Source organism: Rissa tridactyla, chromosome 11 (genome assembly GCF_028500815.1).
Source record: "Rissa tridactyla isolate bRisTri1 chromosome 11, bRisTri1.patW.cur.20221130, whole genome shotgun sequence".
Lineage (NCBI taxonomy): Eukaryota > Metazoa > Chordata > Aves > Charadriiformes > Laridae > Rissa > Rissa tridactyla.
Window position 1 is genome coordinate 14,150,601 of NC_071476.1, and position 19,083 is coordinate 14,169,683.

Here is a 19,083-nt window from a genome sequence, read left to right on the forward strand (position 1 = left end):
ACAAGATTCATTTTTAATCATTTCCATTTTTTAATGTACAGTTTTACCCCTACTGATGAGCAGAAAATGTATTACAAGACAGGCCACAGGAAAAGTGAGAGATTGTATCAAATCCTAGAATTCCATCTAAGAAATGTTTTATACTGGACCCTATTTTCTTCTTGCGTTCATTATTAATATATTTCCCCAGGGCTACAATGTGCTAGGAGAATATTGGAGGAAACCAAAATGTTATCAATGTTATTACTACTACTATAAAATACATATTTATATATAGCTTTAAACAGCTATATATATTTATATTTATATTTATATTTATATTTATATTTATATATTTAAAAATATTCATGCATTTCAAAAGGGTTTTTTTTTATAACTAGGATATTTTACTTCTGGATAAAAACAATTTGAAACATTTAATACATTTTTCTAATCATCAAATCATTACTTAATATATAATTAACAGTCTCCTAAATCATCACTACAAAATTTACCCACCTCGATTTTTTCTTCTTTTGCCTTTAAACATCCTTTAAGCATCCTTAACACAACCCATAAAAGCCAGTTACCTCTTACCCAAATCTGATGCCCTTTGAGAGATAGTGAAATTGGGGTTTTTTGTTGTTGTTTTTTGTCTAAAGCAATACAAGGAATTACAAGCTGAAACAGAAAATACTTCCAGATACAAACATATGGTAAAAGAAAATAAAAAAATAATATTTTTGTAAATAACTTGTCAATATATGACAGTATCCTTTTTTTCCTTTATTTATCTTTTATTTTTTACTTTTGCATTTGCTTTTTCACATATATCTTTTGTCTTCTTTGTTAATGTATGATGTAGTATTTGATACACAGGAAAAAATAACTTTAGAGTAAGGAAAACCCATGTTTTCTTTGGGATTAAAGATACAGACACCTAGGGAAATCAATGGGAGCTGAGAACATCCTTGTACATGGACAACCTGTCTGCCAAAGTGTAGTAAGATACTCTTGTGAATATCGTTCTGGTCTGATATAAAATGCATGTTTTTGGAACAATCACTTCTGTGTTTAACTATTCTTCATAAGACATTTTTTCCATAAAAAAAAAAACTTTAAGTCATTTGTTATGAAGATACCATATTTGTGCTCAGGGGCAAATTACTATATGGGACTGATTTATCACACAAAAGGTGTGAGGAAAACATTTCACACTAGGCAGTGTCCTCATGTAAATTTGGTCCTTTGCGATAATTTATTATGATGGCATTCTAAAACATCACTGTCTGATCCAAGCTTGTGGGCACAAAAAGCTGAACCCTGTGCTTCAAAGACAATGTGTCCAAATAGAAAACAGCCTATTAGATCTTTGTTTTCTGTAGCAGTTATAGCTGCTAGAGATAAACAATTTTTTTCCCAGCAAAGGTTATCATCATAACCAGAGATTATAACATTGAAATGCATTAAGCATAAAACCTGGTTTTGCTTTCCATTCTGTCAGCCAAGGTTGTCCATCAAAACTCACTGATATCAAATTAACAACGCGAATAGATGTTACACCTAATAGAACACCTACAGGAATAACATGATCAACTGGCTATGTCTCTGTATTTCTTAATGAACTCCAAGCAGTCAAGGATTAGCATTACAGTAGCTAACTCCTTTTGACACACGCTCTATGTGATGGGAAGCCTGGAAAGAAACTCTTAGAATTTGACACCGGCAGGTTTTTCTTCTATTGCAGAGCCCTTGACTCTCTCAACAAGAATAATGAGCCGGACCTCTGGAGTGAAACTGCATAACAATTTTGTTGGAAGTCCAGGAACTATTTTCAGACAAGAAGGATGTGAAGCATTTTGCTGTGGGACAAATTTCACCAAAGTGCAGTGTAAAGCTGATATTCCCTATGTTACAGCAGACACAGTTGCTGTAGCTAAGACAATAATTATTTGCACAGTTCAAATTCTTAGATATCAAAAATTTTGATTCCCTCATCAAAATATACACAGCATTGTTAACCTTCAAGGGATGTTTTGATAACTGATGAGAGAGATTACAGCAATAAAATCACAGAAGTGTCATGTTCACAGGTAATGAACAACGAGCTAATGTTGATATGCATACATACATATCTATATGCTCTGAGAGAGAGAGAGGCGGGGAGAGCATTTGGAATATTTTATAGCTTTTTGTCTCTGAAGTGGCTGTATTTCACAAGTTGGTGAAGTGACTTAATTAAGGTTAGGACCACTGACTAGAAATACTAAGAACCAGGTTCATAACTTGTTACTTTGTTTGGAAACACTGTTAAAACACAGTGACAAAATTATCACAACTATCCAGGGGCCAAGATGTATTACATTCCACTAACAACACTGATATATCGCTTACTGTTGTAGTTAAATATATTGTGTTCAGAAACAAAAAAAAAAATTAGCTTGATGGCTGAAGGCTGGATCTATGTTTTTTGAGAACCTGGGACAGCAACTACTGTAACTATGTATTTTTGATGGGTAAATTTCATTCTGCATTTGGACATTGGGAATTACCAGACTGGCCTGGGTATTGGCAGGTTTGAGCAGGATCCGAGTGTCAAATTTGGTACAGGCTAGACTCAGTCCAGAGGGAAATTTTGATGCTTTTATTGTATTAGGAACTTTCTTTCCATTTAAGTGTTCTTCAGAAGAATTATTTCTTTATTTCTCCCTTGAGTTTTAGAAAGATGAGCTTTGAACCGAAACAGTGTCAAGTCACATCTGCCGGTTCCTGATGATTATGTTTGTACATCAATCTCCCAGTTTATAAACAGCATTGGGAGGCTTGTGATGTCTATATTTGCTTTGATTTTAGGCAGAAAAAATCGGGGAGATAAAAAATTTGTTATTGTAAGTCATGGTCCAAGTACCTATTTTAGACTGAGGTGTTCTTGCTTTGGGAAAAAATGAGATTCTCTGAATTTCTTACTTAACTAATAGCTGCTAAACTGCATTTTTGGACAATGTAACTTGGGATTCTGGTTCCAAAATTTCGCAAGGTCCAGCTTTTATAGCCATCTAGTGTTTCCCCTCTGACCAGGAAGCATTTCCCATGTTTGCGTAGCCTGATTTTATTAGGGGGAGGGGAGATAAAAACGTTGTATGTTCCCCCTAATCCTATCACACACTAAATCACCTCATTCATACTGACTCCACCAATGCTGCTTTCCCCATTTCCTGAGTTACTTAGCAACAACCATCCCTCCCTTTTCCACTCCCCCATCCATCCTTTCATTTTTTTTCCCTTTGCAATCACGATTTCCAGGCTGTTTAGAAAAATGAGGATGCTCAGCAGCATAGGGCAAGCTTTTCCTTCCAGCCTCCCTTTTTATGCCTGCCAAATCCTTCTCGCCTCCAAAATGAAAATCCAGGCTGCCTGCATATGTGTAATCAAAGGTTAAAAAGCACCCCGGCTGACACCACGCATGTGTTAATCTGTGCTGCAGCAGAGTGCATCATTTCCACTTTGACCTCAGAGTTAATCTGCATTCAGGCAGAAGCTCCATTGCTTTATTCTTTCTTTTCGTTTTTGGTTTTTTTTTTTTTTTTTCCCCTCTCATTTACTCTGTCTATTGCTTTATCGGATTTTGTTGCGTGTGTGTGAGTGATTCTGTAAATGTGTGCATGTGTATGTGTTTCTTCTTTCCCGTTTTATTCTGTGAGTGTCTGTGGTTTTGTATTTTTTTTCTTTTCTCCCAATTATATTATTCCCTTAGATTTGGAAGCTGCTGCCTGCTGCCTGAGCTGACGTTTTCTGATTATATCTGCAAAAGGCTTGTGCAGATCTGATTTCTGTCCCCCTGCATATTAATTCCCGCAGCTGGGCGCAATGTATCATCCCACTGACGGGACCTGGTAGGGAGGGGGAGAGAACCACTACCAAAAAAAAATTAAAGAAGGGGACGGATCCATCTGCAACCAAGTGGAAAGGGGAAAAAAACTGGGGGGGGGGGAGGGGGGGGGAGAAAAAGAGATGATTCCTCCAAATCCAACAAGCCTGGGGAGCACTGCATTCTCGAATCCTGCATTTTCTCTCAAAATGATGGTGTGGGCACTTCTGTTCCTCTCTCTCATCCAGTGGTAAGATGTGCTTTCTGATTCTGTTTGGGGGGGGGGGGGGAAGAGGGAGGGCTGGGGGGTGAAGAATCTGTTTGCAAATTTGCAGAGCTGTGGTGAGAATGCCGGAGCATTACATTCATCTATCTCCTAGCAGCTGAGATCTTACAATGTTTTATTTCTCTTACAATTGTTGTTGCTCTGAAATGGACAGGGAGGGTAAGCAGCGGGTGTGTATGATGGTGGTACATGCCGGGTGTTTCACAGAATTTGATGCCATATTAACGAAGCCTTTTATCTTGGAATTGTTGTTTGCTACAGTGCATGGAGTTATAATGCAGCTATGTTTTGTGGGCAGAATGTCAGTGCATTCATGCTTGTTTTCACCTAAGCAGCCACATCATGGCTGTGCCTGGGCTGTGGGCTGCGAAGCGCCGTCCGTTTGCTCCGTCTGTAGGGAGCCAGAGCGAGGATGTAGGACGAAGGACAGGGCTGCGGATCCCGCACAGCCCTCCCAGGGCAGCCAGCGGGGGCTGCCTGCATTTCTCACTTACTGAAATGCTTTCCATGCTGGTGGAACGAGCAACGGGATGTCATAGTGTTTGCTGATCATATGAGATGAATGTTTACAATAGCATTTACCCCCCCACACTGACACATGTACTGTTTGAAGACAACCTGTGCATGCTGCATATGTGTATTGTATACCTAAATGTAAAGAGGTAAAAATCTTAACAGCAGAGGAAGAAGTAGTTTATATGTGGATGAGTAGAAAGTGGCGGGGGGGAGCGAGTGTTGCTGCAGTGCCAAGCATTACGCTGAACCAGACATTCTTGCAAAAATTTGTGGACTGTGCATTTAACAGGTTAGATGAGAAAGTAGCACTGCATTGCAAAGTACCTGGCCTTCCAAGTGGCAACAGACTGTTCCTTACAGTGGCATAAGCCATGTTGTCATTGAGACATAAGAGAAGTTAGTGCACATTCTCTTTTCTACTATTAATGTTGTATTCACACAGGCTCCTCATCCAAATTTACCTTCGTCCTTTTACCTGGACATTACCATACTAAAAAGTGAGTTCTTTCCATTTGGTTTTTGTTTGTTTGTTTAAGAAAAATCAGAGTTTGTACCTGCAGTGGTAGGGTTTTGATTCTAAGCAAAATAAAAGGGCAAAATTATTGGCCAGGAAAATTAAAAGTTGCTGGGTTTCAGAGTAACTTTCTTCGTGCAAAACGGACTTTGTGAAGAACTCCTGTGAAAAGATGTTTAAAATGGTTGAAAATGGAGTAGAAAGTAAATACAACTTGGTGAGCCTGCCACGACGGATATACTTTGTTATTGGGAGTAAGACAGACGTAAGGTATCTCTGATTCTTACAAAATTAATTTGTGATTACTATGTGAATACAGCAGTAGAAAATGATCTTTTACAGGATTTCATGAGCACAGGGTCTCAGATTATTTTGACATAAAACTTCCACTACAGTAACCGCAGACATTTAGTTTAACACACTTCCTTCTTTTCACTCATCTTTCAGAATAACATAGCCCGAGAGGAATTTTGCCAAAATTACTTCATAAGCTTTAAAAGAAACTCTTCATAATGCAAATTAAAGTTTTATCTCAGCAAAAGATTGTTTTCTGTTCATAGCCATCTGACAGCCAAGATGGTTTCCTCTGATAGCTTCCTGACCTCATAGTTTCAAAGAATAAATAATAGACAGAGAAACAATATTAAAAAGCTACAAGTAAAGGGAAAAATTATCCTTAGTGCTTTACAAAAATATTTTAAATGAGTCAACATGCAAACATGATTTTAATTCTAATAATTAGGACACTGTTCTCCTTCTGTTGTGGAAGAAACCTTACTATCAGTTTTGGAAACTCATGGACCAAGACAGAGTTCGAAAAGTTGAATGTAGATACTGTTTATCTATAGCCGGAATGAAAGTTTTCCTTTGTTAAGAACTCATCAAACACTTTAGAAAGAGAGGAATATTATTGTATTTTGAGTCACTTGTATTGGACACTGGCATTCTTAAAGGCCAATGCAACTGAACTCTAACGTATGTGCTCCATGTTATGCATGTTAATAAATGTGTTGACATCAATCAGAATACACACAAAAGTTTAAGTATTTCAGTAACTGAAACCATAAAAATTGATGACTAATATATTGCAGAAGTTTTTCCTATTAATACAAAAAATTACTATACAGAGAAATTAATTGTTGCACAATTGTTGGTAATTCGAAGATTAGAGAAAGAAGAAGAAAGTTAAGGCATCATTCAGGCATTAATGGAAGTAACTAAAAGTCTGGCATTGACTTCAGCAAACCATGATTTGAATGAATTCAGAACAAATGTCACATTACAGAACTGCAGTATTTTACCCTTAGAGTAATTTTATGTATTTTATTACATGCACAGAGTACACCCTTACAGTTGTGTACACTAAAGTTTTTGGAAGTGATTTCTTCCTATTTGTTTCTTGACATTCATACCTGTACTGCAAACTTCTTGCATGAAGTCCCCCCATCATCTCACCACTCAGACTACTGTAACAGCATTGTGCAGCCCATCATATTGCCTGAAGCTATGCTTCAGTGAAAATGAGTCAAACCACAATCCACATTTCTGAAAATTGTTCATCAAAATCTTGGGGTTTAGAAACACTTTAAAAATATAAATAAAATAGTTTAATATTTGCACACCTCAATATGGGGTTTAAATGGAACCAATTATTTGATTACACTTATTGAACATATAATAGTTAATTAACATGCTACATATAATAGAGCTCACTCACCAGCAAAGTTTCAAATGGATTTGAAGCTATACTCTTCACACTATTTACATACAGGTTTTGTTAGTTATTTTTTGCATAGTCCTTAGCTATAACAAATCGTTAGCAAAAAATCACATGAACACATTGCAAAGACATGAAATGTTGGACAGTAGCTACTTTCATTTTTCCACACATTAGTGCTCAAGTAGTGTCATGGCAATATTTCTATGCTGCAGCTAGATACCTAAAACTGAAAACTGTCAAGACTTATCAGAAAAAAAGCACAAATAAAGCAATCATTTTGGCACCAAAATAGTTTGGTGCGTATGTGAATATATGTATTTTTACTTGTAAATTACTGAACATGGAATTAATAAAATTATTTCGTTCTTGTAAAGCACTAGCACTGTCAGTTGGGTTCTTGCACTGTGTGATAAGTGATATAGTAACAATGATTAAAAGGGGCATGAATATCCCTGAGTTGAACAGTCATTTAGCATTACTGTAAAGGTTGCTAATATCGGTTTGGTATTAATCCTGCAGCTGTCGTTATTCATACACTAGCTTCCAATACTTTCACACAGTGTATAGCACTAATTTTAAGTCCAAGGTCCCACTGAAGTCACTTGGAGCATTATTGGAATAAAATGTGGCTCAGCAAGAGACAATTTCTCAACTAACAAGGAATGGTCCCTTTTAAAGAAGTGTAATGACAGAAGATGTGAATCTAGGCGCTGCTAGATGATGACTTTATCCTTATCTATGATACTATGAGATTGAATATTTAGTGCTGACTGGCCTACATACTACAGTGTTTGTTTCAGCAGAGCTGAGGCTGTATGGACACAAGACCTGCACTCTATGTCAACATTTCAGGGGTAGCAAGGAGGGTGAGACGGCCTTTGAGTTCTTCACAGCCATGCTGCGTTCCTGACTGCTATCAGCTGGGATACAAACTTGGAACAACTATTACTGTAATAGAAAGACTACCAGAAATGCTGATGTGCTGGAACGTGTCCAGAGAAGGGCCACGAGGATGATCAGAGGGCTGGAGGACCTCTCCTATGAGGACAGACTGTGAGAGTTGGGGTTGTTCAGTCTGGAGAAAAGAAGGCTCCGAGGAGACCTTATAGTGGCCTACCAGTATCGTAAGGGGGCCTACAAGAAAGCTGGGGAGGTACTTTTTAGGATGTCGGGTAATGGTAGGATTAGAGGGAATGGATTAAAACTAGAGATGGGTCGATGCAGATTGGACATTAGGAAGAAGTTCTTCACCATGAGGGTGGTGAGACACTGGAACAGGTTGCCCAGAGAAGCTGTGGAAGCCCCATCCCTGGAAGTTTTTAAGACCAGGCTGGATGGGGCTTTGAGCAACCTGATCTAGTGGGAGATGCCCCTGCCCATGGCAGGGGGTTGAAACTAGATGATCTTTAAGGTCCCTTCCAACCCTAACAATTCTATGATTCTATAATGTAATGTAGATTTGAACAATTAAGTAAAATTCTCACTGTCTCATTATTAGTAACTTGATGGGGCAAAAAAGACTACAGACGCTGTTTCCCTACTTGCAGGCATATAACTATTTGGAGATGTGGATTAAGCCCTTTAACTAACTTCTGCTTTAGTGACTGTATCACCTAACCATAACCTGCATGCCAAAATTCATGTATTCCAAAATACTCTAATGAATATGCAAAGTGATGTTAGAAAGTCTTTCAGAAAGTTTCAGTCCTTGAAAATCTGAGAAGTAAAATCCGTTAGTAAAAAACTATAGAAACCAACTACAATAAAAATAGCTTAGGAAATTAATCTACTTTTTTAATGTAGTATTTCCCATATGATTCATGTTGTATGTCTTCTTCATGGCCATCCAAATCATGCTTTTGGGTCTCAAGTTTAAACTGTTCTTGATTAGTGCTAATCTGGAAAAAATACCTTGCTGATTTGGATTGTGGTCGCACTGTTTTCCTCTTTATGCTACGTTTGCTCTGTTGGCCTATGTCAAGAAATTCTGTAATAGTTGCACAAAAATTTAAAAGGGAAGAAGACTCTGACAGGACTTAACAGAGAAGGGAAAAGCAGCAAATGTCTAGTCAAAGGAAACTCATTCCAAGTCTCAGTCCCAGTACAATTAAATTCTTATATACTTAAGTAATGACCACCACTTTCTCCAACAAATAACTGAATTGTGAATTGAAAGCATGAATTAATAAAGGATTAGATAAAGCATTAGACACAGGTGAGCAATACCAGATGCACATGCTTACAGGAAGGTTGATTTTTTTTCATGTTCTCTTGTGCCTGCTTAGAGTGTATCTGTACTGATCCGTACCGAACCTTGTAGAGATACATTCAAGTAAGCTCCAAAGCAAAGGCAGTTTTAAGGCCAATCCCTCTGACTGGCACTGTCCTGCGATGTGGAGATGCACTAGCTCATTTGAAGCTAGCTCAGTACCCTGTAGCTTTTCCCTCTAGCTATAAAAGTTCTATAAATTCCTAGATACAAAGATTCTATTAGGGTGATCATTTAATTATTTTTTTTTAATTAGGCATTCAACAGAATAACTAGAATGCACTGTGGTTCTCTGCTTCATTAGTTCGGTCTGAACTGCTGCTTTACAAACTACTGTACCTGCAGCCCCACTCACAGTCTTACACAGAAACGGAGTAGATTATGTGAGAATGGCAGTGAAAAATACAATGCTAGCTGGGGGCTTGCTTAGTATGAATTTGGGCTTAGAAAATATACACATTAAAAAAAATGAACTAGAGATGTTAGAACTGATGGGGTTTTTTTTATTTTCATGTTTCATAGCCTATCTAGTGTACTATGTTCATGGACACTCATTACAATATATATTCCCTTTAAAACAGATTGTAAGGATTGATTGTCCATTTTCCCAGTTATTTCTCCTAAGAAATCAACACGCTGTCCTATACCTAATGCTGAAAATCTCACAATGGGCCTAGTTTTATGCTCTCAGTAATCCCTGACCCACTGAAGTCAGTCTGTTGCTGAGGGAAAAGCCAGGACCTATCCGGAATAAATTCTTACAGGTAGTTATGTGTTTATGAGTAAAAACTGGGAAATAACCCAAAGTTAAATTATAACTCAGTAAGAATCTTCAAGAAGTGTTTCTTACACTGCATAATGCTTTTACTTTTTGCAGAAAGCTCTCAACCTACACTCCAGCTAACTGATTTACAATACCTCTAAACACTTTTTTTCTTCATTCCTTCTTTTTTATTCTGTATACAAGATCAGTTTAAACTTTACATTCCGCTTCAGCCCACAGACTGTAATGTAAATTGAACTCAAGTGGCACATAGATCTCATCCTGGCCCTCTGGATATAAAGGAATTTCTCCATTCAAGAACAGAGCTTATTTTCTGTGAATGGAAGTTCTGAACAAAAACTAGGGAGACTTTGTGGCAGTAAAAGAGAGAAAGGCATTTTTATTTATCTCTTTTTAGAAAAGATATGACAAATGATGATAGAAATAGACGTCTGGGTAACCTCACTGGAAGTAGAGGTATGTGTCCAGGCTCAAAGGTGGAGGCTGCCTACTTAGAACAAGATACATTCCTTATATGATGAATAAAAAGATTGTAGAAAGTATCAGGAAAGAATCAAAAGTTTCAGAAAAAGGAGTCTATCACCATAATCAGGTAACTATAATTATTAATAGATAAGGAAGAGCCTGTTTCATAGAATGAGACTAAAACCAAACTTGTTGAGCGCTAATGAAATTAGGGACTACAATTTCCCCTAGTGAATATATCCAAAGCACAAAAAACAGGGTGAAGAGCTGAAGGGGAGATGAGAAAGGAACAGCGTAAAGTGTCCATTCTAAATTCACTGATTTTGGGGGGGCTTTAGACTCAATATGATGAGTGACTTCTGATGACTTAACATTCGTTGCATGCTTCCTTTTGATACAGGATTATGGCCCAAATTGTCAAGATGCTAATAAAAAGCATACCATGAGAGTCTGAATTCACCTATACACCTATAGGGGCACATTGTCTTTACAGGTGTTTTATTTAGGTGAGCTCCTGGCTCAGAAGAGCCCCGGTGCAGTAAGTAGGAGCTTTGCTGTTGTTAGAATTGGGTCCACTTTTCTAATTGTGATGTCCAGAAGTAACCTGCTTATTTGATTCTCCCAATTAAAAAGAAATTCAGCTTTGCACTAAGCCAGAAGGTGGAGAAAACAGCATTTAATTTTATCTTTGGAAACAAGAAAATAATATTACTTGCTTTTAAACTTGTCATATGATGTAGTTAGAAATTCATTTATATCAGAATGTGTAACCATCTCCTTCAATGTGAGAAATGTACAAAAATCTATTCATTTTTTTCATCTATATGAAAAAAGAGTGGGAAGAGGGAGATAGTGGGTACATATTTTCACAAGTCCCAGCACCTGCCAACTGTCTGAGACAAACTGAGGTAAAAGAGGGGCGAAAGTGGTAGCTTGAAGAAAGCTACTGAGAGAACAGTGAGGATTACATCTAGTGTGATTCTGGGGTATTTGTATAGTTGTGATGGGGAATTAATATGCGAGTCTTGTCAGACTAAATATTGGGTATTCAGTCTGACACAGGGTGATATCCTTTTATTTATATAACTGGGTAATATTTTTAACACAACTACTGCCAAAAAAAAGGAGGCTTTAATGCTGCTGAAAATCACCAGTGACTGCATAAGCAGAAGAGAAATGCAGCAAACACCTTCCCATGTAAATGACTACCTCAGCTGCATAATGCTTTTTCCTATGATGTCCTAAGCAACATGGAAAAAGCTGACTACAGAAGCATTAGTTGTTTTCTCTTCTATAAAGTGCATAAAGCACCAAATGAAATTATCATTGGCTGCCTGAAAACCTATGAAAATGGTTTTCTTTCTAATCAGTGAAGTAATGCAGAGCCCCAAGATTTATGTAGATCCAAAAGAAGAAAACTCAGTGCTAACATTTTGTTACAGGAACTCTCTATCTGCATGTTTCTGGAAGTGAAGAGATTTTACTAGGGAAGCATTGTTATATTATTGCCCTGATCTTTTGCTCTTAGCTTCTGCTATTGGCATCTGCCAGATGCAAAATACGTGGCGCAAGATACAGCTGATGTGACCCAGAGTAATCATTACATTAGGATTACCGCAAAGTGATAGCGGGTAATAGAACTTCAGTAATTTATACAAGAATCTCAATGTAACAAATTATTACCATTAAGGAAGAAAATCACCAATGAGCAAGTCAGATTTTCTTATCTACAGGATCAGGTCTATTTTTTCTGATTTAGTGGAAGGACATTTTCACACATATTCAGTAAAGTACAACACAATACGTGGGCCTAGCTGTGAAATCTGGCCATTGTATACGAAACTAATATTACTCTTTTAAGACAGCACTTTCATCTGTTCACAGACAGCCAGCAAAACATTAAAGACATAGTATTTTTGCAAAACCTAAGCCAACATATAGAGATTAGTACCAGAAATAAAGCATCAATATATGGAAAAAAAAACTATTTAAAAGAAATGAAGGATAATAATGATCATTTGGAAGGAATGGAATGAGATGATGTCTACTTTTTATACTTGCATTAGCTCTTTCCAAATGATGCAGGTAATCATGTATGAAATTGTATTTTTACTGAATGTCATCTTGGACTTTGGTGTGAACCCTTGAGATGAAAGGCCAGCTTTTTTTCTGAGCTTTTTATCATCTTAAGCTTTTTGAATGCTCCATGTTCTACAGAAAAATACCTCTGGTTCTATACATTGATGAGAAATGCATCTTCAAAAGGATCTCATGTACACCCAAAATAACCTTCTGACAGAGTTCCCTGGAAAACAATGGGTGATACAAGAAAATGAATGTTTTCCTTCAACCGTGATTCAATGTTACATTGTGTAACAAAAATGGCATGTTCTGGTCATATGAAGCTTTTGTTAATCTGCAGTAAAATATCTTCAGATCTAAACAGAAATCTGCCTGCTGTGACAGACTGAGGATTATCTACTGAATTCTACTTTCATTTAATTCCCTTAGATTATTTTTCAAGAGAGAGGAAAAGAGATAGCATAAAGAAAGGAAAGAACAATTAGGAACAATTAATATTAATGAGATAATGCTAGAAAGCCTTACTAAACTAATCAATGTATTATTCAATATATTATTAAATGATAATGCACTTCTGGGACCTACTGATCCATGCATATGTTTGATAAAGCTGGAGAAAGTGCGTCACCAAACCAGAGCGAATTATACTCATAATGGTCAGATGAAGATACCAGTCATCTCTTGGCCATTTCGTGTATGTCCTATGAAAGGGTGGTATAAGATGTACTCTGCTTTTCCTCTCCAAAAACTGATGAAGACACAAAACATTTCATGCTGTGGATTAACACTAAAAAGACTCCAATCAGGTGTACAGCAGCTAGTGATGCAGGCAAGGGAGAATAGTTCATCAAGGAGCCTGCAATCCTCTTATCCCATCTGCTATCCTGAACAACATCTCTGGTTTCCCCTTCTATAGGTCTAAGAGCCATTCTACCAAAATTTAGGCATTCAGACTGCCTCTGTGTGCAGAAAAGTAATCACCTGACCCCAAAAAATCAATACTCTAATTCGATATGCAGATCATTAGCTCATGCTTATTTGTGGTAATGGCCAATATTTTCAAAACGATTATGAAACCATTGCCCAAACAGATTCCACACCAAAGGCAAACAAGCACACAAATGCCAGTGAATGAAGAATGCCACCGAATAATTGATATATAGTTAAAATTACAGTCAGTTTGACCTTCTATAGATAGCTCTTAGAGCTACTTAATACAGAGAGTAAGGACTTTAGCTATGAGCCCCGAAAGGCTGTAGAGTTACTGTGAATAGGAGGCAGAACTGAAGGAGCTATGGAAGTGAATTACAAAGGCTGGAATTATACAGCATTTTTAATATATTTAATATAATATTTTACTATAGTGGCAATAGCCTGCTATTACTTCAAATAAAAAAAACAGTGCGGGGATTCAGAAAGACGAGTTATTAAGATCAAGTTAACAAAGATGACAAATGCAGGGCAACCTTTCGCATGCAGGAAAGACAGCCTGTGTATAGGTTTTAGAAGTTAGAGTTTGAGAAATGCCACACTCAAGTAAGAACACAAGTGAGAAAGCTGGTGGCAGCTCCGAGTTACGCAGTAAAAGGACAGAGAAGCAGAGAAAGTAATTCCCCTTACTACAACAAGTAACTTGGTTGGAGTAGTTGTCATTCTGTAAGATAGCTTGGAAAAGAAGATGAGGCTTGTGATCCATGCAACAGTATCTACACTGCCAAGAACTGTCTTAGAAGCTGAAGACTGAGAAGACACCTTTTGGCTTCTGGATACATAACTGAAATAATGCATTTTGCTCCTACAGCCTGTGAGGGTTGTGAACCCAAATATGTTTGAGTATTACAATTTTGTTTTGGAACGTAGTAAAGGAATCACTATTTTCTTGGAAAGTAAGGATTTGGAAGAGGGGAAGGTTACCAGCAGTAAAAAATATTGCTGCTCTTTTATTGGACCAAAATAATTAACTAGCATCAAAGACTGCATTGTATTGAGTAACCATATAGGATGTTTGTAAGCTCTTTGGGGCAAGGACAACCAACCTTATATTAATAATGGCTTTTTTCATTTTATTTCCCTGGTTTCTAAAGGAATGCTAAAAAAAACTCACTAAGCTGCTTTAAAGACTTAAAGCATGCACTTAAAATGACTTAAAACCTTAATAAAGCTCTAATGCAGCACATGAGATTAAAGTCACCCCAAATCTTTAGGGCCAAATTCTTAACTTCCAAGTCCAGCATAATTAATAAGGCTCTGAACACCATATTTAAGAGGCAATGGTGAGCAACATGAAAATATTCTTCTCTGTCATTGGTTATTGTGATACAGATCCACAACCCTGCCTCCTTGATGTCAAAGGCCTGTAAAACTAAGACACCTCTGTTTCACCCAGGTGAGAACAGGGTTTCTTTTCTCCCACAACATGCCACCCCTGCCTCTAGAGAGAGTTCGTTTCTCTGAAATTAAATTAAGCAATTCCAAACCATTTGCTATTAATATCCAACCATCTTTAACCACTTTTATACCCACCTAATACACTTTAACCACTTTATATCCAATCACTTTTACTCTGGGTATACTTCTTAATAAGGATTATTTCTATAATGAGTTCCAGAATTTACTATTATTAAATATTAGTGTATTACTATATACCTCTAGGTATTATATGTGTGAAAACAAACCCTATATAGATTTGATTTTAAAAGGGAATAGAAATAATTTTAGCCTTACCGATTTCAAAAACTGGATTTTATTTTAAGCTTTGAAATAAAAATAATCTTTGGCCAGAAACCAAGAATTTTAAGTCACATGGTAACTTTGAAAAAGTTCTGAGTATGTGAAGGCTTTTGGAGAGTACTAGAAGATAGAGTTTTTTGCAGCTTTAATTATACAATTTTTTAAGGAAGAAAAAAAAAAGAGGAAATACACTATATCTGTAAAATCAATTCTTTTGTTATGGTCCCCAAAGCACTATCTCTTTTAATATCCCTATAGCAGATAAGCAGCAGAGGTGATTAAATTCAACGTAACATATATTCGGATTAAAAAATGAGAAACATTTGTTATCTGCAATTGTTACCTGCATATGCAATGTTCTGAGCTCCTCAGTGAAATAGTAATTAAAGGATTTAATGAAAAAAACTTAATAAGAAGCTTAATAGTCAAATAGTCAAATTATGTCCAATCATAAATAGTACATATTTTAAATCGGACTTGTCAGTTTACCTGCAAGAATTCCAAACAGCATGTGAAGAATGTATTTCTTTAACAGAGACATCACGTCTGCAATGACACCTTGGGAAACCAGCTGAGGCAGCTACGCTGGGGTTCAATTCTGCAAAGTTTTAGTGTTCAAGCCTTCATCCAGGAAAGCACTTTCACTTGTGTTTAAATGTTTACTAACATGGTTTTCTGCACCAGGATCAGAATACTGAGCAGTTGGCAGTATGAAAAGCATAATCATGGAAAATCTGACAGATATGAGCTAAAAATGCCAACATTGCCAGCAAGGGTATTCCAGTTATATCTTCTCTTATAAATTATTTCACTGGTAATGTCTCCTGGAAGACTGTAGGGCTTGGACTATTACCTGTTCATAATATAACAAAGTATTTTGAAGTATGTTTGCCAAATTCCCCAGGGATTTAGAAGGTTTTGCTTCAGCAGCTTCCAGTGGAATTTATTCTCATCAATACTCTGCCAGTTATTCTGTATAAGTCCATAGCTCATAAAAAGTTGCTGGAGCTGTAGCAAGGGAAACTGAAGATGAATTTATCCATGTGGGAGATATGCTGCGATTAGTAAAACAACTTTATCCTTCCTTAGCTTCTGCTCACGTTCCATTAATTTCAGGGGTTTGCCCTCTTTCCAAGTTTTCAGGTCTCTGTGCTCACCTGATTGTCCCATATGGCTTGAGTCATGAAGAGACTCTTCCTGTTTTTAATAAGTTCCTGATTATGCAGTTTGGATAAGATCCACAAAGGACCAATGAAATCACTGAAGCATCATGGTGCCTTCTCTGTACCCTTAGAAAAAGGGGTCTGAAACAATCTGCATTTTGCCAGTTAGCTTATTTGTAGTTGCCATGATGCTTTCTGCGGCTATCCTAAATATCTTCATGGATATTGCTTCAGTGCTCACAAACAGTACAATCTCCATAAATGACACCACATGTAGCTGGTGCTCACATCTCTTAAACAGAGCCCCCACAGCTGGGAATGGATGAGTGCAAGATGACCTAGTAATGTCAGATGGTAGCAGCTGCCCATCACTGCTTGGTCTTGTATTGATTCACCTTTAAAACTTATTGCTGTCATGCCATGGTGGGAGCTCCACAGAGCTCTGAGAAACGGCCAAGGAAACCTGCTGGGAATCTGGACATTGTGGCCTGAATATATGGACATTTTGGTTTACATCCAAAACAGTCTCTGCAGCATATTTAGTAGATCCTCTGAGTTAGCCACAGTACGGAGCTGCAGCGAAGATGAGGAGAAAAAAAAACCCACCTCTTATACAATCTTTCGAACTGAAAGAAAGATTTTCACCTCTGTACGTCTTTCTGTGCCTTTTATCATTCTCTGTAGTACCTTCTGCATCATGTATTATTCCATTGCTAAACATATTTGAAACTCTAGTTACATGAGTCTACACCTCCTAGACCTTAATGTGGTTTCTCCCCTCCAGGAGATAATGGTTTGGGAATATGTTTATAGCTACATCGACTGTTATTTCTGACCCTTGTAGCCAGTTCCACACATTAATCAAACCCACTCTTAGCTTCAGCTTGTACTTGGTGGTTGTTCTGATTCTTGCCCTCTTTTTGAGTTATGAGGCATCCATCTTTCTCTGTCCCTGAATACCATCTACTTATACAACAAGTTTCTAGTGGCTTTCTCTTTAAAAGTTTCTTTCCTTTTCCAAAGACAAACTTCTCTGATCATCATCAGAACAATGACAATTTATAAAATAAAATTCTACTACATTGGTGAGAGATAATCAAGAAAGGTATGCCAAAATATTTCTGGAGGAAAAAGAAAAGTCTGGGAGCTATATGTTTGTATGTGTGTGAAACCAAAATTGCTCCTATTTTCCAGGTGTTTTGACTAGCCTTAATAGTCACATTTAAATATAAGGGATGGGAAGATAGGCTTTGCAGTGATCATTATGCCTAGCCCACTCAAATGTCAGAAATTTCAGAGCTAGGTAGAATTTGCATGTCATGTGCCTTGCATTTTACTTATTAGAGACTGATAGAAAGACTGATAGAAAGACCAAAAAGAGAGAAATAAGACACTGAGTGAACCCATACACAGTTTCTTCTCACTAAAATAAAGTTGCAGAGCCACGATGTCATACATTAGTTAGCAACATTAAAACAATTTACCATTTTTCAGAAAAAGATTTTAAGTCCTTGGATCAGAAGCTGAATATGCTTAATAGCGAGATTATCTTTCTATAGAATAAATATCCAAAGTATGTGCTTTACATCTTTTTCTGTACCCCAGCATTTCTTTTTGAAATTGTGTTCCAAAACATCTGTCATAGCAGGGCACAGATAGGAAAGGAAGATGTAGCAGCTTTGCATCAATATTTACCTTGGAAGGAGCATTTGGGAATTGTAGCATGTAGCCCTACAAAACAACATTGCCATTGCTAGTGACACGCCATAATTTTTGCACTGGGCTTGCAAGGCCTCGGGCCAGGGGTTTGTCAGCTCTGCTGGGTCTGAACTTTTCTTGACCTGCTCCCAGCTTTGTTTTACTTGGTTTAGCTCCCACAGCAACTTCTCTAATTGACTAGGCATCTATGGCTAATTTGTTTGACGTTTTGTATGGTACAACCATAGTTTTATATAGACAATAGTAACAAGCGGTGACTCTATGAAGAATGAGTTATTTACATGGTTATGTAGTGCAGAGAAAGTACAACAGCAGAGGCCTTGAGCAGTGGTCATGGAATGCAGCAGAGAGGGCTACAAGCACAGGGTGACAGTCCCATACAATAACCCTGCCTGGGCGCATATTACAGCAGAGGTGCTAACGATCTTTATCCACAACGAAGGATGTTCACGTGCCCCACAGAATTAAGGAGACCCTGATATGAAGCCACCCCGACAGTACCAACCACCAAGGAAAGTCCACCAGAATTCCACAACAAAACCAATATAGGCCACTTAATCAAAATAAATAAATTCCATAGGGGAAATTCAGGCACACTTGTTGACAACTTTCCTACTCAGCTGACATAGAGACATCAGCTTGCCACTTACATTCTTAATCTATCACACATCTACCCTGTTATCAGAACTAAATTCCACATCCACCTCTGCACAGTCTGTTTTATGAGCATGAGTGCAAACAGCGTCTTGCATGATATAAGTTGGTTTATGTGGGAACACATGGGTTACTATTGGTTACCATGCATTAAAAATTAAGTTAAATCAGAAGCATTGTTTAAAAAAAACCCCAAAACCAGTTTAATTTTTACCATTTGCTTACACTCATTTTGTGAATGAGTTAGCTTCATGATGAGTTAATTAAAGACATATGTATCAAGCAACTATTCTCTGTTCATTCAGCTCTTTCTTCAAGACACGTTTCTATCTAA

The 19,083-nt window shown here is 37.3% G+C and overlaps 1 protein-coding gene across 3 annotated transcripts in view; it reads left to right on the forward strand.

Annotated features, from left to right (window-relative positions):
• The first annotated feature begins 3,983 nt into the window (after positions 1-3,983).
• The window catches only part of GABRG2 (gamma-aminobutyric acid type A receptor subunit gamma2), a 70,133-nt gene continuing 55,033 nt past the window's right edge, over positions 3,984-19,083 (forward strand). For 2 of the 3 annotated variants that reach the window (XM_054217285.1, XM_054217286.1), the window contains exon 1: positions 3,984-4,097. In XM_054217285.1, the coding sequence (XP_054073260.1) occupies positions 3,991-4,097 (107 nt within the window). In that variant the 5' untranslated portion in view covers positions 3,984-3,990. The remainder of the gene's footprint in view (positions 4,098-19,083) is intronic. The other variant, XM_054217287.1, reaches the window with a different exon arrangement.